The sequence below is a fragment of the Balaenoptera physalus genome (genome assembly GCF_965194825.1).
Source record: "Balaenoptera physalus genome assembly, chromosome: 16".
Lineage (NCBI taxonomy): Eukaryota > Metazoa > Chordata > Mammalia > Artiodactyla > Balaenopteridae > Balaenoptera > Balaenoptera physalus.
The window spans coordinates 16,378,257-16,398,026 of record NC_138898.1 but is presented as its reverse complement, the minus strand read 5'-3'; the positions used below and the strand labels follow the sequence as shown (position 1 = coordinate 16,398,026).

General features: G+C 47.3%; 1 protein-coding gene across 7 annotated transcripts in view; it reads left to right on the top strand.

Annotated features, from left to right (window-relative positions):
* Positions 1 to 18,169, top strand: part of TOX2 (TOX high mobility group box family member 2) — a 271,638-nt gene extending 253,469 nt beyond the window's left edge. For 4 of the 7 annotated variants that reach the window (XM_082430210.1, XM_082430208.1, XM_082430211.1 and 1 more), the window contains exons 4-9: positions 11,439 to 11,678; positions 14,083 to 14,310; positions 14,775 to 14,855; positions 15,676 to 16,071; positions 16,776 to 16,903; positions 17,925 to 18,169. In XM_082430210.1, coding sequence (XP_082286336.1) covers positions 11,439 to 11,678; positions 14,083 to 14,310; positions 14,775 to 14,855; positions 15,676 to 16,071; positions 16,776 to 16,903; positions 17,925 to 17,991 — 1,140 coding nt within the window. In that variant the 3' untranslated portion in view covers positions 17,992 to 18,169. Of the gene's footprint in view, positions 1 to 11,438; positions 11,679 to 14,082; positions 14,311 to 14,774; positions 14,856 to 15,675; positions 16,072 to 16,775; positions 16,904 to 17,723 lie in introns of all 7 variants that reach the window. The other 3 variants (XM_082430207.1, XM_082430209.1, XM_082430213.1) reach the window with 1 other exon arrangement.
* Positions 18,170 to 19,770: the final 1,601 nt, after the last annotated feature.

Sequence of the window (19,770 nt, the reverse complement as noted above, 5' to 3'; positions counted from 1 at the left end):
CAGGGAACACGGGTTCGAGCCCTGGTCCGGGAAGATCCCACATGCCGTGGAGCAACTAAGCCCGTGCGCCACAACTACTGAGCCTGCGTGCCACAGCTACTGAAGCCCACGTGCCTAGAGCCCGTGCTCCGCAACAAGAGAAGCCACCGCAATGAGAAGCCCGCACACTGCAACGAAGAGTAGCTCCCGCTCGCCACAACTAGAGAAAGCCTGCGTGCAGCAACGAAGACCCAACGCAGCCGAAAATAAATAAATAAATTTATAAAAGCAAAAAACTGGGTGGCCGCATCTCTGCCTCCACCATCAGACGGTGCACCCCAGATGGGGTGTTTTTAGTCTGCTCTTTCGTCCTGCTTCTTCCCAGGATCTCAGACATAGAAGCCCTCAGGGAATGTTTGTTGAATGAATAACAGGAGGAGGACTTGAGAAGTAAAAGGACCACAGAGGTAGTTCTCATGAGGGCAGCTGAAGGCAGAGGCCCAGTCGAGGACATGAGAAAGAGGCTCAAGACAAGCCATGGAAGCTCAGAGTCAGAGGACAATGGCCAACTACCAGGCCTCTGTCACCAGTCCAGGTCTTTCTGATTTGAAAGAGAGGCTGTGATATGACTCAGACAGAGCAAGAGGCCAGCTGGTAGCCAGGGCAGGGTTGTGCCCAAGGACAGCACACCGAGCAGCTGTTTCCTAGGGCAGGGCTGGGCAGGAAGGTGGGGTAGTGCCTGAGGACCCGGGCCTGGGAACCAGTCAGCCCTTCGTTTGAATCCCAGCTCCACCACTTACGACTTCTGACCTTGGGCTCTTTTCTGAGCTTCAGCTTCCTCATCAGTAACATGCTACTGATAAACACACCTTCCTCCCACGCACAACTGGGTGAGAATTAAATGTAGTCAGAAGGTCAGTGCCTGGCAGATGTTAACTGACAAATACAGGGTAGTTTTTCTAGCACCACTTCTATTTACTTAACAACATTCAAGGGGTTGGCAATCCATGGCTATCGATCGGCCAAACCTGGCCCTCTGCTTGTTTTTATAAATAAAGTTTTATTGGAACATGGCCACCCCCATTCATTTACATATTGTCTACTGCTGCTTTTTGTGCTATAATGGCAGAATTGAGTACTTGCAACAGAAACCATCTGGTCTGCAAAGCCTAAAATATTTAATATCTGGCCTTTTACAGAAGAAGTTTCCCAACTCCTGATCTAACAAATATAACAAATATCTTTGAAACACCACCCCTGTGCCAGGCCTTGTGCTATTATCTTTATTGTCATCAGAGCCTCCCTCTTGGCTTCTCTCATATTTCTTTCATAATCCAGAAACTTCCATTGTTTCTGACCTCTTAGCCCAATTGAGATCCAGTTCAAGCTTATACCCTGAGCAAGTCCATGAGGGCATGAAGGAAAGGAAACCTCCCCTTTTGAACACCTACTGTGTGCCAGGTTCTCTACAACATGTTTTCGTTTGATCCTTACAGCGGTCCTGTGAGAGCAGGTTCATTACCGTCCACCTATATTAGAGCCGTTAAGGTCCGTGGGTGCAGTAAAAAGATCTCAGTCTTGGAAGACAGCCAGAATTCTGACTTTCCCACTACCTAGCTGTGTGACCTTGGGGAAGTCACTTACCCTCTCTGAGTTTCAGTGTCTTTGTTATAAAATGGGGATGATAAGAGTGTTTATGTCAAAGGTTTTTTCATGAAGCTCCTGGGACATAGTGCGTACTCACTAAACATGATAGTAAGTATATGGTATCACTATGACTATGGTTACCATTCCTCTATAAAACAGGAATATTAGTATCTGTTAGAAAGAGTTGCTCCGAGGCTATGGAAGGGATTGTAAAATGCTGGTCAGTGGCTTGTTAATTTTCCTTTGTGGTTTGATTGTGCTCGGAAATTAAGGAGAAGTTTCTGGACCCTCTGGAACTGAGGCAGAGGCTTCAATGAGAGAATTGAGCGGAGCCGCTGTTGCCTCCAGAAAAAAAAGTTCCAATTCCCTGGGCAGAGCCTGAGGCTGTGTTGAATGACACCTTGTCCCTGCCTCAGAGGAAGCAGGGCGGGTGTGTGTTCTGTGAATCAGCAGAAAGTGGGAAGGAGACGGGTGTGATTTCTTATTCTCTCCCTGCAGCGTGGGGCTGCTCTCGGCACCTGGGGTACTCTCCATAGAGAATGCAAATGAAGCTTTGCAGAAAAACACCTTTGTGTGCAGCCCTGAGAATCTATTAAGCCAGGCGAACCTAATTATGTTCACAGCGACACCCTTACTATTTCCTCTGTTTCATCCTTCCTGGAGAGGCTGCAGATGTGGCTCCTGGAGGTGACCATATGTTTCCATGAGAGAAGTAGGAGGCTTGGTTCATTTGGTTACCAGACATCTCATAAGTGCCAGCTGCGGGCTGGGCCGCCTGCCTGGGGCTGGGGAAGCACATTATATATCTCTGCACATAATCAGATGCTCCAAACCCACCAGGGTGAGCCCAGGGGAAGGCGCAGGCAAAGGGCGTGGCCAAAAGAGGGAGGAGAGGTCAGGGAAGGCTTCTTTGAGGAGGTGGCATTTCAGGTAAGCTTGAAGATGATCAAAGGACCACTGAGCCACAAGGGAAACAGTATCCATTCCAGCGCGAAGCCCACATGTCCTGGGAAGCTCTGGGAAGGATCTGGAGAGGTCGGGAGGAAAGAGATAGTGCAGATCTTTGTGGGCTCCTACAAGGCCAGGACTGGGCTAGCGGGTCATGGGGGAGCTATTAAAAGCTTCTGAGGAGGGAGGAGACATATTTTGCTCCTGAAGGGTCACTCTGGTGGCCAGCAGAGCACCTGGGCTTGAGGAAGCCATGCTGCGGGCCGAGAGGAGGGCTGGTGTCTTAATTTGGGAGCCCCCTTAAAGCAGACTCTGACACAAAGGATTCGGTGCAAGTAGTTTGTTTAGGGGTGATCCCAGGATGTTCTGGGAAGGAAGATGGGAAGAGGGACAGGAAGGGAAGAAAGCCAGTAAAGGGCAGGGTGGTGAGCTGTGACCACCTGGACCAACTGGAATCCTGTCGTGGACCCTCCAAGAGACGTATGGAATGAGACTCAGAATTGTCCTCTTGAGGGGAGGGGAAGCCGAGGTTTTATCCACAAACTGCAGCCCCTCAGGGATCGAGGGTCACTTCTAGGGCTCAGCACTTCCAGCCTCCTTGGACAGACAACGCTGTCAGGCAGGGAGACGCAGGAAACCAGCAACAGGGCCAATAACCCTTGGGCTGGTGGTGTCAGGGGGACCTCCGAAGTAGGCCAAGGGCAAACGGGCAGGCCCCTCCCAGCACCTGCTATAGCTGATTAGGAGAAAAGGCAATGGTTGCCAAATGTGTTGGGCAGAGCAGGGTGGATTTTGATTGGGGAAGGGGCCCTGTGAACTGGCAGGGAATTCTAGAATGTGTGGAGGGATTGACGTTGTCTGACCACTTCTGTGTACTGCCCCTGTGAGCTCACCTTTTTTCTTTCAAAGCCTGAAATCGGCTTTAAACAAAACACTTCCTTAGGTGGGATATGGGAGTTCGGAATCATCTCTGGGGGATGCCCCCTATTTATAGGCATCCGTGCAGAAGCCACGACTCACCCAGTGGGCATGGAAGAAAGGAGGGAAAGTCGGACAGAGCTGGAGGAATGCCAGTGTTGAAGGAGTGGGCTGGAGAAGACCAAGAAGGAGTGACTAGTGAGGTAGCTGGACGGCCAGGAGTCAGGCCCTGGAGGGAAGAGGGCTGTCGGGCAAGGCAGCAGTTCTTGGAGTCAAGGACTAAGGGGTGTCTTGGGGAAAGCATCATAGCTTAGTGAGAAAGTATGACGGTCTGGAGAAACCCAGCTCCACCTGCAGTAGCTGTGTGATCATGGACAAGTCTCTGAACCTCTCTGAGCCTTGGCTTCCTCAGCTGAGGATGACTATATTACCCACCTGGTATGGTAGCTGTGGTGATTAAATGGGCCATATATGGAAAAGCTTAGCAGTGCTTCTGGGACATATTAAATGCTTAATAAAAGTTTCCCCTCCTCGGGCTTCCCTGGTGGCGCAGTGGTTGAGAGTCTGCCTGCCGATGCAGGGGACACGGGTTCGAGCCCTGGTCTGGGACGATCCCACATGCCACAGAGCAACTAGGCGCGTGGGCCGCAGTTGCTGAGCCTGCGCGTCTGGAGCCTGTGCTCCGCAACAAGAGAGGCCGCGATGGTGAGAGGCCCGCACACCGCGATGAAGAGTGGCCCCCGCTTGCCGCAACTGGAGAAAGCCCTTGCACAGAAACGAAGACCCAACACAGCCATAAATAAATAAATAAATAAATAAATGTATCACCACGTTTAAAAAAAAAAAGAATACGCTAGAGGCTTCTATGCCCCTAGTAATAAAAACAAAAACAAAAAAACAAAATTTAAAAAAAAAAAAAAAAACAGTGAGTTTAAAAAAAAAAAAAAGTTTCCCCTCCTCTTCCTACTGATGAAGATGGTGGTGAGATTATTAAGTGGTGTACGTAGTAAGGAGGGTACACGCCAAATGAGTTGCCGATGGGAGGGGAGATCCTAGTGACAGTGAGAATAGATAGTTCTCTGCAGAAGATTGGCTGTGCAGGGGAGAAAGTTGGGACAGCGGTTTTTAGGAGACTTGGAACTAAGGGAGCTTTTCATGTAAGAACGGGAGAGAAGTGAGCATGATTTGATGCTTATGGGATGCAGCCCATGGAGAGGGGAGACCAGTTGACCTGGTGGAGAGAGACTTAGGTGAGGCTCCTGGAAGCAGAGCCTGAGACGAGGATTCTTGTGAACGCTGTTTATTGAAGGAGGAGGAATCAGAGTCCACAGAGGAAGGAGTTGAGCAAGGATGTGACCTCAGCCAGAGACTTGGGGAGCCCCAGGGCATGCCTGCACGACAGAGGAAGGGGCTGTAATAGGTGTTTTTATGATTTTACTACATTTTTATATGTCCTTAAACACTTTATAGTAATGTTTTATGTTTTGAACATGTACATAAAGGTATTCTACTGTATGTATCCTTCTGAAACTCTTTACTCATTATTGTTTTGAATTCATCCTCATTGGTAGGTGTGGCTCCAGGCCATTCACTTCAACTCTGTACAGAATTCCATTCTGTGAATAGATCACAGATTACCACCGTTTCCCAACTGGCAAACATTTAGATTATTCCCAGTTTTTCTGGAGTTAAAAAAAAGTGCTGTAATGACCATTGTTGTAGTGTATAATTTTTGAAAGGTAATATGATTTTCATATAAATATAAAATGAAAACATATCAATTTATTTAATTTATTCACTAATGAGGAAGCCAGTAAGATATTATAATCAGCTCAAAGGACAATCTGATGAATAGGTACGTATATAGGCAATCAAGAATGCTGAAATAAATGTTCTTATAAATGCAAAACCGGTTGATATCTATAGAGCAAGAATATAATGTTCGAGTTCTTCTTTTCTACAGGATGCGATCAACTGGTACCTCTACCAGACAACATTTTTTGCATTTTTATGGATAAGAATCATTTGCATTCCACCTCACAACCATTAGGTTGGTTACTATCCAAAAAAAAAAAAGAGAGAGAGAGAGAAAACAAGAGTTGGCAAGGATGTGGAGAAATTGTGCACTGTTGGTGTGAATGTAAAATGGTGTAGACCCTGTGGATAACAATACGGCAGCTCCTCAAAAAATTAAAAATAGAATTACTATATGATCCAGCAATTCTATTTCTGGGTGTGTATCCAAAAGAGTTGATAGCAGGGTCTTGAAGAGATATTTGTACATCTGTGTTCATAGCAGCATTATTCACAATAGCCAAAATGTGGAAGCAACCCAAGTGCCCATCAATAGATGAATGGATAAACAAAATGCATTATATGCATACAATGAAATTTTATTCAGCCTTTAAAAGGAAGGAAGTTCTGACATATGCTACAACATGGATGAACATTAAGGACATTATGCTAAGTGAAATAAGCCAGTCACAAAAGAAAAAATACCGTATGATTCCACTTCAGGAGGTACCTAAAGTAGTCAGATTCACAGAATAGTCAAATTTCATAGTAGTAAAATGGTGGTTGCCAGGGGCTGCAGGGAGGAAGCAACAGGAAGTTATGGTTTAATAGATACAGAGTCTCAGTTCTACAAGATGAAAAGAGCTCTGGAGCTGGATGGTAGTGATGGTAGCACAACAGTGTGAATGTACTTAATGCCACTGAACTATATACTTTAAAATGGATAAGATGGTAAATCCTATCTTATGTGTATTTTACCACAATTTAAAAAAATGTAATGATAAAAAAATAAGTTGCACTAATATCATTTTTGTACAGCTTACAAAGTTGTAAAATAGCCTAGTCAAAGACAAAAGCACACATTTCTGTAGAAACAGATTACCCTGAGGTCGACTAGCCAACACCCAGGATGCCATTGAAAGGACATTCATTTGCCCATTTCAGAGTCTTTAAAATTTCCTGCAGTATGTATGTCTTCTTGTGCATGTGGGAAAGTTCTTTATAGTAAATATCTTGGTATAGAATTGCTAGGTTATAGGATATGGATTATCAGATTTCTTCCTAAAATGTGTACCGTACTAGTTTACACTACCACCAGCAGTATAAACAGAAACCCAAATGGCCAGGAAACGAATGAAAAAGTGTTTGACTTCTCTAGTAAACAGGGCAGTGCAAATTAGAACAACTTTGGGAGCATTTCAGACTTAGCAGATTTGTAAAAATTCGAAATCTGCCATTATCAAGTGTTGGCCATATATTAAATTACTGAGTCAGGTATACCTGATTGAAGAATTCTAAAACAGGCAGCTGGGAAGGAAAAAAAAGAAACCAAAAACAAGCCCTGAACACAGAGCCCCAAGGCCAATTTGCCCTTGAAGAAATAATGTCAGATCCTTCTTTAAGATTCATGGAAAAAGGAGTGTGTACATGTTGGAATAGAAAAGGATGTTTAGAGAATAGATTTTAAAACCTACCTTTTGTTCAAAGTGTTCAAAAATTTTTCCAGCTTTATTGAGATATTATTGAGATTTAACATATTTAAGTTTAAAGTATACAATGTGATGATTTGATGCATGTATATACTGTGAAATAATTACCATAATAAGTGTGTGTGGTGATAACTTTTAAGATCTACTCTTTTAACAACTTTTAATTATATAATATAGTATTGGTAATTATAGTCACCATACTGTATATTAGATCCCTAGAATTTATTCATCATACAGCTGGAAGTTTGTACCCTTTGACCACCTTCACCCATTTCCTCCAACCCCCTGGCCCTGGTGACCACCACTGTGCTCTCTATTTGAGTTCAACTTTTTTAGAACCCACATATGAGTGAGAACATAAAGTATTTGTCTTTCTCTGTCTCACTCATCTCACTTAGCATAATGCTCTCAAGGTCCGTCCACACTGCCACAAAAGGCAGGGTTTCCTTCTTTTCTATGGCTGAATAACATTGTAAAATGTACCATATTTTCTTTATCCCTTCATTTGTTCACGGACATTTACGTTGTTTCCATGTCTTGCCTGTTATGAATGTTGCTACAGTAAACATGGGGTGCAGATATCTCTTCGCAGTAGTGATTTCATTTCTTCTGGATATATACCCAGGGATGAGATTGCTGGATCGTATGGTAGTCTAGTTTTAAGTTTTTGAGGAACCTCCATACTGTTTTCCATAGTGGCTACACCAATTTATATTCCCACTAACAGTATACAAAGGTTCCCTTTTCTCACACCCTTGCTAACATTTGTAATCTCTTGTGTTTTTGATAATATCCATTCTAACAGATGTGAGGTGATACCTCATTGTGGTTTTAAAAAAAATTGTATTGAAGTATAGTAAATAAAACAGTGGAAAAATCAAGAAAGTGATAATTGCCACAGATAAAGTAGTATTTAAGATAGAAACATTAATTGAGGCAAACATACTTTTAAAAAAATTAACAAGGAGAAGCCATAATGAAAATATAGCATTCTGGGACATATATGGGAATGAATAACTTCACATCAATATAAAGAAAACCGGTTTAAATTCTATAGCGAAGCTGATAGGAACACAATAGTAGTAGGAGGCTTAAACTCATTTTTCTCGAGATTTCACAGCTAAAGTAGTCAAAACAGTTTATTGAATAGACACATAGAGAAATGTGTATGTTACCGAGTAAACATTATCTCAGAGGCACATGAAAGTTTTACAAAAATTGATCATATCTTAAGCCATAATGAAAACTTCAGTACCACGAGGATAAAATCCTAGGTGTTATGTTTCCTGGCCACAGTCACAAAAGGCTACATTAATAAAGACCCTTTTCCAAATAATTTTAGGGTAAAAAGGAAAATCAAATCTTCAGTTGTAGAATATTTTTAAAATGTTTCTATGATACAGCTACAGTCCTCCGCAGGGGGAAAAATCATGGTTACAGAGCTGGACTTCTCGCCCTCAGCACTGTTGACATTTTGGGTACATAACTCTCGTTGGGGAGCATCCTGTGTTCTATAGGGTGTTCAGCCGCATCCCTGGCCCCTCGACCCGCTAGACACCAGTAGCAGCACCCCCGTCACCCAGTTAAAAACCAAAACCATCTCCTACATGGCAGAAGTGTCCCGGTTTGAACCCCTGCCCTAGCTACTTCTACTATTAAAAAAGAAAATGTGAAAATAAGTAAATTGTTTAATTTGAAAAGCTAGATAAAAAGCAACAGGATACCCGAAGTTAATATTAATAGAGAGAAAAGCAAAATTTAATAATGATCAGAAAAGCTGTCAAATTGATTTGTTTAAATATAAGAACTGGTTGTTTGGACGGTTAAAAATATATAAGCTTTTGAGAAGGAAAATTTTAAAAAGCAACATGCATTCACAGTATTACAATTGAGAATGGGGATTTAAAACCATAGAGCAGGTTAAAAATATGGCAATGTTATCCCAATTTTATGCTATTGGTATTAAAATCTGGATGAAGTATACAATTTTATAAATATATGTGTGTGTGTGTATATATATCTATAAAACCAAACTAACTCAAGAGAATGTGGAAACTAAAATAGACCTATTAGCCATGGCAAATATTGTGAAAATCAATCTTTCAAAAAGCCCTGGGCCTCAGATGTTTTTATGTCTAAACTCTTTCAGTTCTCTAAGGAAAATAATCATTTCTTTGTTATTTATACTCTTCCAGGACATAAAGAAAAAGAGAAACAACTCAGTTCTTTTTCTAAAGCTGACCATCACACAAAAAACCAACATTTGACAAAGATAACCCAAAAAAATGGAAACTGACACGTAAAAAAGAAAGTTCCTCAGAAATGAAGAAATGCCAAACAAATTCAAACAAATAGATATACAGGCAAGGAGAGCAATGTTCATATCAGACTCCACTGAATTCAAGGCAAAAATTAGACACTTTATAATAATGCTAAAGTTTAATCAGTTACGAAGATATAATTGCCAGTTTTCTTTTTGCAATAAAAACCAACATCAAATTCCCAAAACAAAAACTTTGAGCATTAAAGGGAGATTTTGATTGAAGCAGAAAGTTGTAGGCAACTTTGACAAACCAAAGGAATCTAAATAATATAATCACCACTGATAGGACAGAGAAATGTCACACTATTATATTACTCTGCAAACACAGCTCCCCTTTGCCCTTAAATACTGGGAAATATATACAAAATTTAAACATATTTGGGTCTTAAAGGAAACCTGAATAAATTTTCAAAAGTGCAAATAGTACAGATCATATTCTTAGATCACGTTTGTTACTAGAAATTGGGAGCAAAAGGAAAAGAAACAACAAAAATTTTTACCTCTTAGAAATTTCAGAACTCGGACTTCCCTGGTGGCCCAGTGGTTAAGAATCCACCTGCCAATGCAGGGGGACATAGGTTCGAGCCCTGGTCTGGGAGGATCCTACATGCCGCAGAGCAGCTAAGCCCATGAGCCACAGTTACTGAGCCCGGGTGCTGCAACTGCTGAAGCCCGCGCCCCTAGAGCCCGTGCTCTGCAACAAGAGAAGCCACCGCAATGAGAAGCCCGCGCACGGCAACGAAGAGTAGCCCCCCGCTCGCCGCAACTAGATAAAGCCCGCGCGCAGCAACGAAGAAACAACGCAGCCAAAAATTTTTTTTAATTAAATTAAAAAAAAAAGAAATTTCAGAACTCTTCTTAAACATCGATTGGATGAGAGAGGAAATTAAAACTGAAATTTAAAAATAAATACATCAAAAAGAACAATAATGAAAATCTCACGTGATGAAGTCTGAGAAATGTTAAGGTCATGTTCAGAGGAAAATTCATAGCATGAAACCTATTTCTAAACATTGAGAATGAAAATACTGAATTGAAAATGCGACCCAAAATTGAGGGGGAAGCAACACTAATAAATATGTAAAAATCAGAGGAAGAGATTAATAAAGATAAAATTAGATATTAAAGAATTAGAAAATGGAGAAGGAGTAGACCTGATAAAGTTGAAATTTGATTCTTTTGAGGAGGAAAAAAAAAAGAATCTCACAAAATAAAATAGAAAACCGATGAGGCTCCCTAACGAAGAACAAGTAAAAGGAAAACACAGATACTGGATATTAGAAATTAGAATTTAACCACAAATTCAGAGGAAATAAAAATAAGAGTATGCAAATTGGCATGCCTCACTGAACAGTGTGTGTGTGTGAGTGTGTGTGTGTATGTAATTTTTAGGTAAAAAGAGTACACTATTCTAAATGTGTTCAGTATGAGAAATGCCTGTATTTAAAAATTAGTAGTTTTCTTTATATTCTAAAAATAGCCAGTTAGAAAATATCATGGGGAATAGATAATAAGAAAACGACTGACCTGTGGGGGGAAAATGTGCAAACTTTATTAAGGGATTTATTTATTCTGTGTATTTAACAAACCCTCATACAAGATAGGGCTTACTATGTGCCAGGCAGATTTAATCCTTAACAACCCTAGAAGGTAAGTTTAATCATTATCCAAATTTTTCAGATGAAGAAACTGAGGCACAGAGAGGTTAAGTAACTTGGCCAAAGTCACCCAGTGTATAAGCAGCAGAACCAGGATTCAAAATGCACTCGGCTTCCAACGTCTATGCACTTTGCTATCACGCTGCATAGTGAATAAATGCAAAGATACACCGTGTTCCAGGAAGGAAAACCCAGTATCATAAAATGGTCTCTTCACAGCTGGACTGAGCTCTCTAGCAAGGGCTGAGGTGCTGACTCTCTGTCCAGGGTGAATATCAACAGAATGGCACCCCCCAGAGGTGCATCTCATTGTGCAGGGGTCAGAATAGAATGGACACTCACCTGTGGGCGATCCATGGGGAAGCCACAGCTCAGAGTGGACCCCCTCCTCTGAGTCTGGTACCTACACATGCAGATGTGCTGGTCCTTTCTAACTCAACACGCAATCTCCTCTTCTCTCAGATCCAGGAGATGGTCCACTCAGAGGTTGCTGCCTATGACTCGGGCCGACCAGGGCCCCTGCTGGGCCGCCCGGCGATGCTGGCCAGCCACATGAGTGCCCTCAGCCAGTCCCAGCTCATTTCTCAGATGGGCGTCCGGAGTGGCATCGCCCACAGCTCCCCGTCACCCCCAGGGAGCAAGTCGGCGACCCCCTCTCCCTCCAGTTCAACTCAGGAGGAGGAGTCGGAAGCGCATTTCAAGGTACGTAGGGATGGAGATGCAAAGGCTTAAGATGCCCTCCTGTCAGCAAGGGGACAGGCCCTGCATGGAAATGGTCATCACCTACTTCTAGAAAAGACTAGAAGAGTATAACTATACCCTTTGCTGGAAGAAAAAGGAGGAAAATTCTGGATAAACGTGATGTCGTCCTATTCCTGAATAGCCAATGGGTCATTTCAGTGGCATTGATGGCATTGGCAAGATCCTCAGGGCCATGTCTTGTGACCACTTTGGCCTTTTAGGAGGACCACAAAGATGGGCGGTCCAGCAGTGCTCTGGGCAGCGCTGCAGGATTGCGCACTAAAGATGACTCCCCCCCCCTTGGGGGCATGGCCCACCCTGTATCCCTGGAACCAGGGGTGGTCCTGCCTCTTCAAGAACACGTCAGGGACGAGAACTCACCATGTGTCCAGGCTCCCATCCTTTCTTTGCACTGACTCTAGATCTCCCTCCCTGTCGAAGAGCATCTTGTTTTATGAAAACAGAGGCCCCGAAAAGCCAGAGGTGGATGTGCTTGCCCGGAATCTCCCAATGAGCCGCCGGCAGAATCAAGGCTGATTCCACAACGCCTCCCTCCCTTTCTTCTTCATAAGGGCCTCTCACCCCTTTCCACGTGGTGGCCCTGCAGAGGCCTGGGGCAGTAACCGTGGCACCCATGCCATCCTGCAGGCACCCTGACCTCCGGGCTGGGGTGGGCACCTCTGGATCCTGGTCCAGCTACATCCTCAGGATAACTTGGTCTCTATTGTAGTCCAGGCGGGGGGCGGTTTTAATTTTATTTTCTTTTTATTTACCAAACCCTTCTAAAACACTTTCACGGGCCAGACACTATTCTAAGGACACGACAGGAATTAATCCACGTAATCTTCATCGCAACCCTATGTGGTAGGTGCCTTTATTATCTTCGATTGGCAGATGGGGAAACTGAGGCACAGAGAGGTTAAGTAACTTATCAAGTGTCATAGAACCAGGATTTAAACCAAGGTGGTTGTAGTCTGGCCCCAGCATGTGTGCTCTTAACCACCTGCTGTGCCCCATCTGCTCTCCGTCAATTACAAGGTGCATCCGTCCGCATCTCCTATCCTGTTAGAGCCTCGCCACGGTGCTGACAGAACTGAGGCTTGGGGAGGTGAGTGGCTGCAGAGAAACACTCAGGAACAGAACCAATGTGGCTACAGACCGCCCCTCACCGTCCCTCAGATGTGCAGGCCTGAGTCTTATCCACTGGCCCACAGTTTCCTTATCAGTTCATGGTGTCACCTTCATTTCCTTGGTGCATAGAGCCATGGTCTTCACGGCAGGATCCAGGGCCTTTGACCAAAATCCCTGGTCCCTGGGTGGCCTGGGAGTCCTAGTCTGTGGGGGGGGGGGGGGGCGCGGTATTCCCACCCGCTCCGCATCCTGGAAGCCCTAAGTGAGGTGCTCACAGTATGGTGGTCCTGGCATCTGACTGCATCAGAGGCCGGGTGTCCAGGGTGAGGCCACACCTGGCGACAGTTACATTAACCTCACTCCATCCAACAGCTTCAAAGGGGGTCAGGGGCACGAAGCCACTGGCCCCAAGTCACACAGCTGAAATGTGGTGGAAGAGACTGATCTTATGTAATCAAGGATAATCTTTGGGGATTATTTGTGATCACAGGAGGGGAGAGCTGTTAAGAAAAATATATCTATCCAAAACTAGGAAATAGTCCAAAAACGGATAACTGCACATTCTTTCAATGGCATATTACAGCATCGTCTAACAGACTCTCAAAAATTATCTGATTCTCTGGGAGATTGTGCCTTTGTTTTGATTCCTCCTTCATTTTTTTTTTTTTTTCCTCCTTCATGATTGATTAGGGGGTTTTACACTCTGTAAAGGAAGATGTTAACTTGGGGGAAAAGCAATGAAGACGTCAACGATTTTTGTCTGATTACAAGGCAAATGAACTTTTCCCTGTAGAGACGCAAATGACTTCTGTCCAGTACAAAAGACTAGAAGCCCCAGAGGTGATAGTTTTATTGCTCTCCAGGGCATTAACCAGTTTCTTTCTCTTGTATTTCTTTGAATCAACTTTACCATCATGCTGATTCTCATTGATGAGTTAAATGAAAAATGCAGTATTAGATTTAAAAAAAAAAAAAAAAAGAAAGAAAGAAAACAGAAAAACTCGGGGCTCATACCCAGGCCATGTGTGCATGCATATGTGTGTGTGTGTGTGTGTGTGTGTTCAAGCCCGGGGTGGGGCGTGGCCAGCCCCCAGGTGTTGCCTGTGTATAAGCAGGCCTGGGCAAGCAGGGAAAAGCTGAGGAAAAGTCCAGCTCTGCCTGAGGCTGGGTCGGGTCCCCTTTGGCAGGAGGTCCCGGGGCTTCTCTGATTTTCTGACTCCTCTCACTGGGGCAGATGTCGGGAGAAAAGAGACCTTCCGCCGACCCTGGCAGGAAGGCCAAGAACCCAAAGAAGAAGAAGAAGAAGGACCCCAATGAGCCACAGAAACCTGTGTCAGCCTACGCGCTCTTCTTCAGGGACACTCAGGCCGCCATCAAGGGACAGAACCCCAGTGCAACCTTCGGGGATGTGTCCAAAATTGTGGCCTCCATGTGGGACAGCTTGGGAGAGGAACAGAAGCAGGTGAGCCTCCGTCCCTTTCTGGGCCATCCCTCAAGCCTTTGAGGTCAGACTGGGAAGGTCTGGAACCAGGCCCAGCCTCTGGAACTAGAGACTCTTGCAGAGGTCTTTGCTAGGCTCAGTTTGCCCATCTGTGAGCTGGGGAGGTAGGACCCTTCTGATCTGGCTGTTTTGCAGCTGCATTCACTAGCGACTTGGTTAAGTGGAGAAAAAAACTGGACCTCTGCTTCCTCATCTGTTCAGTGAGAACAGGCGTCTTCATCCGTCTTGGCCTCCAACTCTAAAAGTCTGGGGTCCAAGCCAGAGCTTTCTTATCCGCTGACCAGAGGCCTATGGCCTCCTCTCAGGGGCCTGCAGGGAGAATAGGAGCAGAAATAGCTCCGAGGTAAATGCCAGTTACCAGCCCTGTGAGCTCAGGCTGACCACCTGACCTCTCCTCGATATTGCCCACACCTTGGATCTTTCAGGCCTACAAGAGGAAGACCGAAGCAGCGAAGAAGGAGTATCTGAAGGCTCTGGCAGCCTACAGGGCCAGCCTTGTCTCCAAGGTAACACCTGGAATCCCTAGGCTCAGCCCTGATAAGAATGGGGCCACTTGAGGGATAGAGCAAGAACCACGGCGGGAACGGTCAACACCATAGGTCTTGGAAGGGATGGATAAGACCAATGTGGTCCCTTCTCCAGTGCACTGCCTCTGTGCCAAGCTCATGCTTTACATGCATACTGTACGTGCATCTCATTTAATTCTTCCAAGAAGAACCTGATACACAGAGGAGTTAAGTGACCTGCCTGCGAGTAGCCAGCTTGTTAGATGGCTGTACCAGGATTGAGACCCAGTTTTGCCAGTCTTCAGATGTGGCCTTTCCTCCTGCCCTGCACTCTCTGCCTCATTCCTCAGCACCAGCACTGCAGGAGGCTCAGCGTGGCAGTGGTTGTGTGGTCCACGGGGGGGCAGAGGGTGGTCTGGAAGCTGCTACAGAGGACGTGGCTTCTGGGTTAGGCCATAAAGGGCCAAGCAAAGAGGGTGTCCCAAATCAAGGGAACAGCCCACACTAAGGCGCAGAGGCTGGGGAGAAGCCTAAGTAGAGGATAGCCCAGCTGGACGATGCTGGCCCCTCAGGCCAGGCTGAGAAGCGTGGGTTCTCCCGTGGGCAGGGGAGCCCCCAGGGATTAAAGCAGGGGTGGTTGGATGGTCAGAGCCAAGTGTGCTGGACCCTGAATTATCTCTGGTGAGTCCCCAGCTCTTTCCCCAGGGGCCTGAGAGCCAGCCAGGAGCCACGCCAGTGGGGGACAAAACCACACGATCTCGTGGCTCAAGTTCTGGCTTATCCACCTTCTCCAGAGTGATTGGTGTCTGTCTCCTTCCAGAGCTCCCCCGACCAGGGTGAGACCAAGAGCACTCAGGCGAACCCACCGGCCAAAATGCTCCCACCCAAGCAGCCCATGTACGCCATGCCAGGCCTGGCCTCCTTCCTGACGCCGTCCGACCTGCAGGCCTTCCGCGGCAGGGCCTCCCCCGCCAGCCTTGCCCGGACACTGGGCTCCAAGTCACTGCTGCCGGGCCTCAGCGCATCCCCGCCGCCGCCCCCTTCCTTCCCTCTCAGCACCCCCCTGCACCAGCAGCTGCCACTGCCGCCCCACACCCAGGGCACCCTCCTCAGCCCACCTGTCAGCATGTCCCCAGCCCCCCAGCCTCCCATCCTGCCCGCTCCCATGGCACTCCAGGTGCAGTTGGCCGTGAGCCCCTCACCTCCAGGGCCACAGGTAAGCAGGGTCCAGTGAGAACGTGCCCCTCGGGGACCCCTTGCAGAAAGGGGAGGCAGCTTGGGATTCCAAATACTGGCCCTGCCACTCACCGGCTGTGTGACCTCAGCCTTAGCACCTTACCTCTCTGAGCCTCAGTTACTGCAACTGTGAAATGGGGCGAGTACACCTTGCCTGAGATGCACTGGCTGCAGAGAACAGTTGGCAAGTAGCCAGACAGATTCTTCAGATTCTTAGGGTATCTCAGGCCCTCCTCCCTCAGCCTCTGTCCATTTCTGCTCTCTGGCCGGAGGGGTTGAGACCACTGTGGCTTCTGCCAGATCAACCCTAGCTCCTGGCTCTCCCCAAAGCCTTTGAAGCCAGATCCCCCTAATTGCTCCACAGACACTGGTAATTGTAAGGCTTGCTTGGCCCTGGGAGGTCACTCAGCCCAATAAATCCATTTTACAGAGTGGGAAACTGAGGTCCAGGAAAAGAAAGTCCGTCACCCCCTCCCCCCCCATGTAGCTAAGACAAGGGTTGAATTTTCCAGAATATGCTCTACTAGGGAAAAGAAAGAAGCATTCCAGGCAGAGAGGCAGAGCGGAGATTTCTTATAAGCCGGGGAAGTGTCTCTGCGAACACGCCCCTGTCCCCCCTTGCTGCCTGAGATGCACCCCGTTCGCTCTCCTTTGCTCACCACCTCCTCCTCCCCACCTCGGCAGGACTTCCCTCACATCTCTGAGTTCCCCAGTGGTTCCGGATCCCGCTCCCCTGGCCCATCCAACCCCACGAGCAGCGGAGACTGGGACAGCAGTTACCCCAGCGGGGAGTGTGGCATCAGCACCTGCAGGTCGGCCCTCACCCCACTCGCCCACCCTTGGTGCTGCCCTTGTCCTGCCTACACGTGGAGAGTGAGGATGGGATGACAGGGTGGGAAAGGACAAGCGGGACACTGCAGGTCACTGTCAGCCCTGCAGGAGGGCCTCTTGGGCACCGGGTGCCCGTCGTCTTCAGGAGAGGACCAAAGCAAGGCCCCAGAGGGACTCAGCTGGTCTGGTGCCAGGCCCACAGGGGAAGCTAAGGCCTGTCTTCACTCTTGCTGTTTTTCCTTCCATCCTTTTTTTTTTCACAAGTGCTTGACATGGCATTCATAGCTAAGCCATCTGTCTTCAGTCAGCTTCCTCAGAAGCAGAGCTTGAGGCAGGGATTTAGGTGTCCTCGATGATGTATACATGTTCAGGGAGAACCTGCAGGAGAAGGGGTGGGGGAGGGAAGCAGGCCAGGGCAGGGAGGGAGCTTAGAGAGGGCATGGCCTCAGCTGGAGACTGGCTTCAGCCTGATCCCATGGGAGCTCTGGGCACCAATCACAGCACAGACTTGGTCTCATTTTGAGGTTTGAGCTTTTTGTATCCGCTGAGGACTAGGTGGTCCCCTGCCAGGATTCCAGGAGGGGTGTTTGGTTCTGCCCAGTGGATAGTCAGGGAGGGACCAGCACAGACCCTCATTCATCCTCAGAGGGGCAGCCGAATCCAGGGAGGGTGTGAAGGGCCAGGGAGCAGGTGTCCTGATGTGCCCCGGGCCTTGTGTCCAGGCCCTTGAGGGCCAGGGGGGCGCCTGGGGCGGGGTGGAGGCGTCACATCCACTCTGACAGCCTCTCCTTTCTCCCCCAGCCTCCTCCCCAGGGATAAATCGCTCTACCTCACCTAAGCCCGCCTCCCTCTCCTCCCTGAGGCTTGCTGGAAGGGCACTGCTCAGAGCCTGAAGGGCTGACAGCAGAAAAGAGGCCTTGGCAGGAAGCAGGGTGCCGGAGAAGAGAGAGCAGTGACACGACCACGGCCCCGGGCTGAGTCTCTTCCTCAACCTCCCACCAGACTCTGCAGAGGCAGCGCACCGCCCGCCGCCAGCCCAAAGAACCTGCAGGAACCTTCTGCCCCCTGACCTGCTTGCTCCAGGGTTACTGTGGACCCTGCTGCTCGCCCTGCCACCGTACCCTACGTCTGGACGTCTGGCCCCAGCCCAAAGTCACGTGAGCCGCCCCTGGACGGATCGCTCTGCAGCAGAAACCCGCCCCCAGATGCACAGGGCAGGGGCCAGCTCAGCCCCAGATGCGCAAATACGGTTTTACAGTGCGAACAAGACATTATGAAACTCATAAACTTGGCTCCGTGTAAGTACTAGTTGACTAAGTGTTTTAGAAACTGTGCTGAAGACACCTGTAAGATTATTTTGTTGCGGGGTGGGACGGGGTGGGGGGAAAGTAGATTCCTTTAAGGTAAGCATTTTCTATGACCCTTAGCACATTTTTTAAAGTGTTATCTTAAGGGAGATGTGCACGAAAGAAGCGGCCAAACCGTTTCCTCATCTGTACAGCAGGAACCGGACGATTTATAGCCACACTCAGAGACATTGCGCTTTTTTTTTTTTTTTTTAATCATACGTTTATTTAAAATGGCCAACAACAACTTCTGTCTATTTATAAGGAACAACTGAGAACAAAAATGCAGTTTATCATAAAGTGTGCGTGCTTTGGGGGCTTGGTTTGGGTTTGGGTTCTTAATGTTTGCAGCCGTTTTCTGACCCTGCAAATGTCTGCCTCGGTGCCCAGTGCTTCTCTCGAATTTCTTTATAATAAAACTTCTGAAAAGTTGGCAACAAACCTGTCTCTCCTTACACTTGGTAAGCCAGGGCCAGGCCTTCTGGAGTGGACTTTGGTGGTGGCTTCACCAGGACAGAGCCCCTGGTGTCAGTCAGATTGAGGGCAAAGTCCCACCTGCCCTTTCCCCACCCCCGAGGGTCTCTATGGGTGACAGAGCCCTGCTGGCCTCAGTCTTCCCATCTGTAGAAGTGGGATAATGATGGTGTGAACACGTAGGGTTCTCATGATGATTCCAGGCGCTCTGGCATAGAGTGTTGGCCATGCAAGGGCCCTCATGGGCAGGTGACCACAGCGAGTCCCTACTGACCCACTCCCTCGCCACCGATGGGGCCTCTGACCTCTGGAAGCTTCCAGTCTGGTGGAGGTGAGAGGTGGGTTCAGGGCAGCAGGAGCCCAGGGCGGGCAGAGGGACCCCTCCAAGCCCGAGCGTAGCCAGCATCCCAGACAAGGAGGGACTCAGCCAGGTTTCCTGACAGATCTTAGGGGGTGATACTTGCAAAAAAAGTAATAATTACGTGACTACTTTAACTGTATCTGGAAAAATCACAATCGCTGGTGTAGTGGAGCTTCGGGGAGACTGCAGCTTTTGCGCCCCGTGACACAGCTATTTTGAGGAGAGGAACAGGTGCTGGCACCCCAAACCAGGCCCGTGACCCGGACAGAGGAGGCTCCACGGGCCTGGCCCCTCGTTCTCCAATCATGTATCCCCGCTTCGCCCAGATAACAGCTCCCGAGATGAGGCGCAATTTCTCTGTGGGCAGTTTCCTCACTGGAGGGCATTTTCTAATCCACTTTGGAAAAAGGAAAACCAGCCAAACAAAAACAACACGCTGTCATGTCAGTAGCATCATTGCGATGTGAAGCATAAATATTTCATGTGGTCACAATTTCCTTTCCTATGTGGAGCTTGTCAGTAACACGCTGATGACTTAGTTTAATAGTCGACTCTTGCTTCTACATTGGAGAAAACAGCATCATTGGGATCCACGCAGACAGCCCCAGATAACAGGACTGCAAGGCTATCGGGTTCTTGCTCTCGAGGCGGACACTCGTACCTGCCC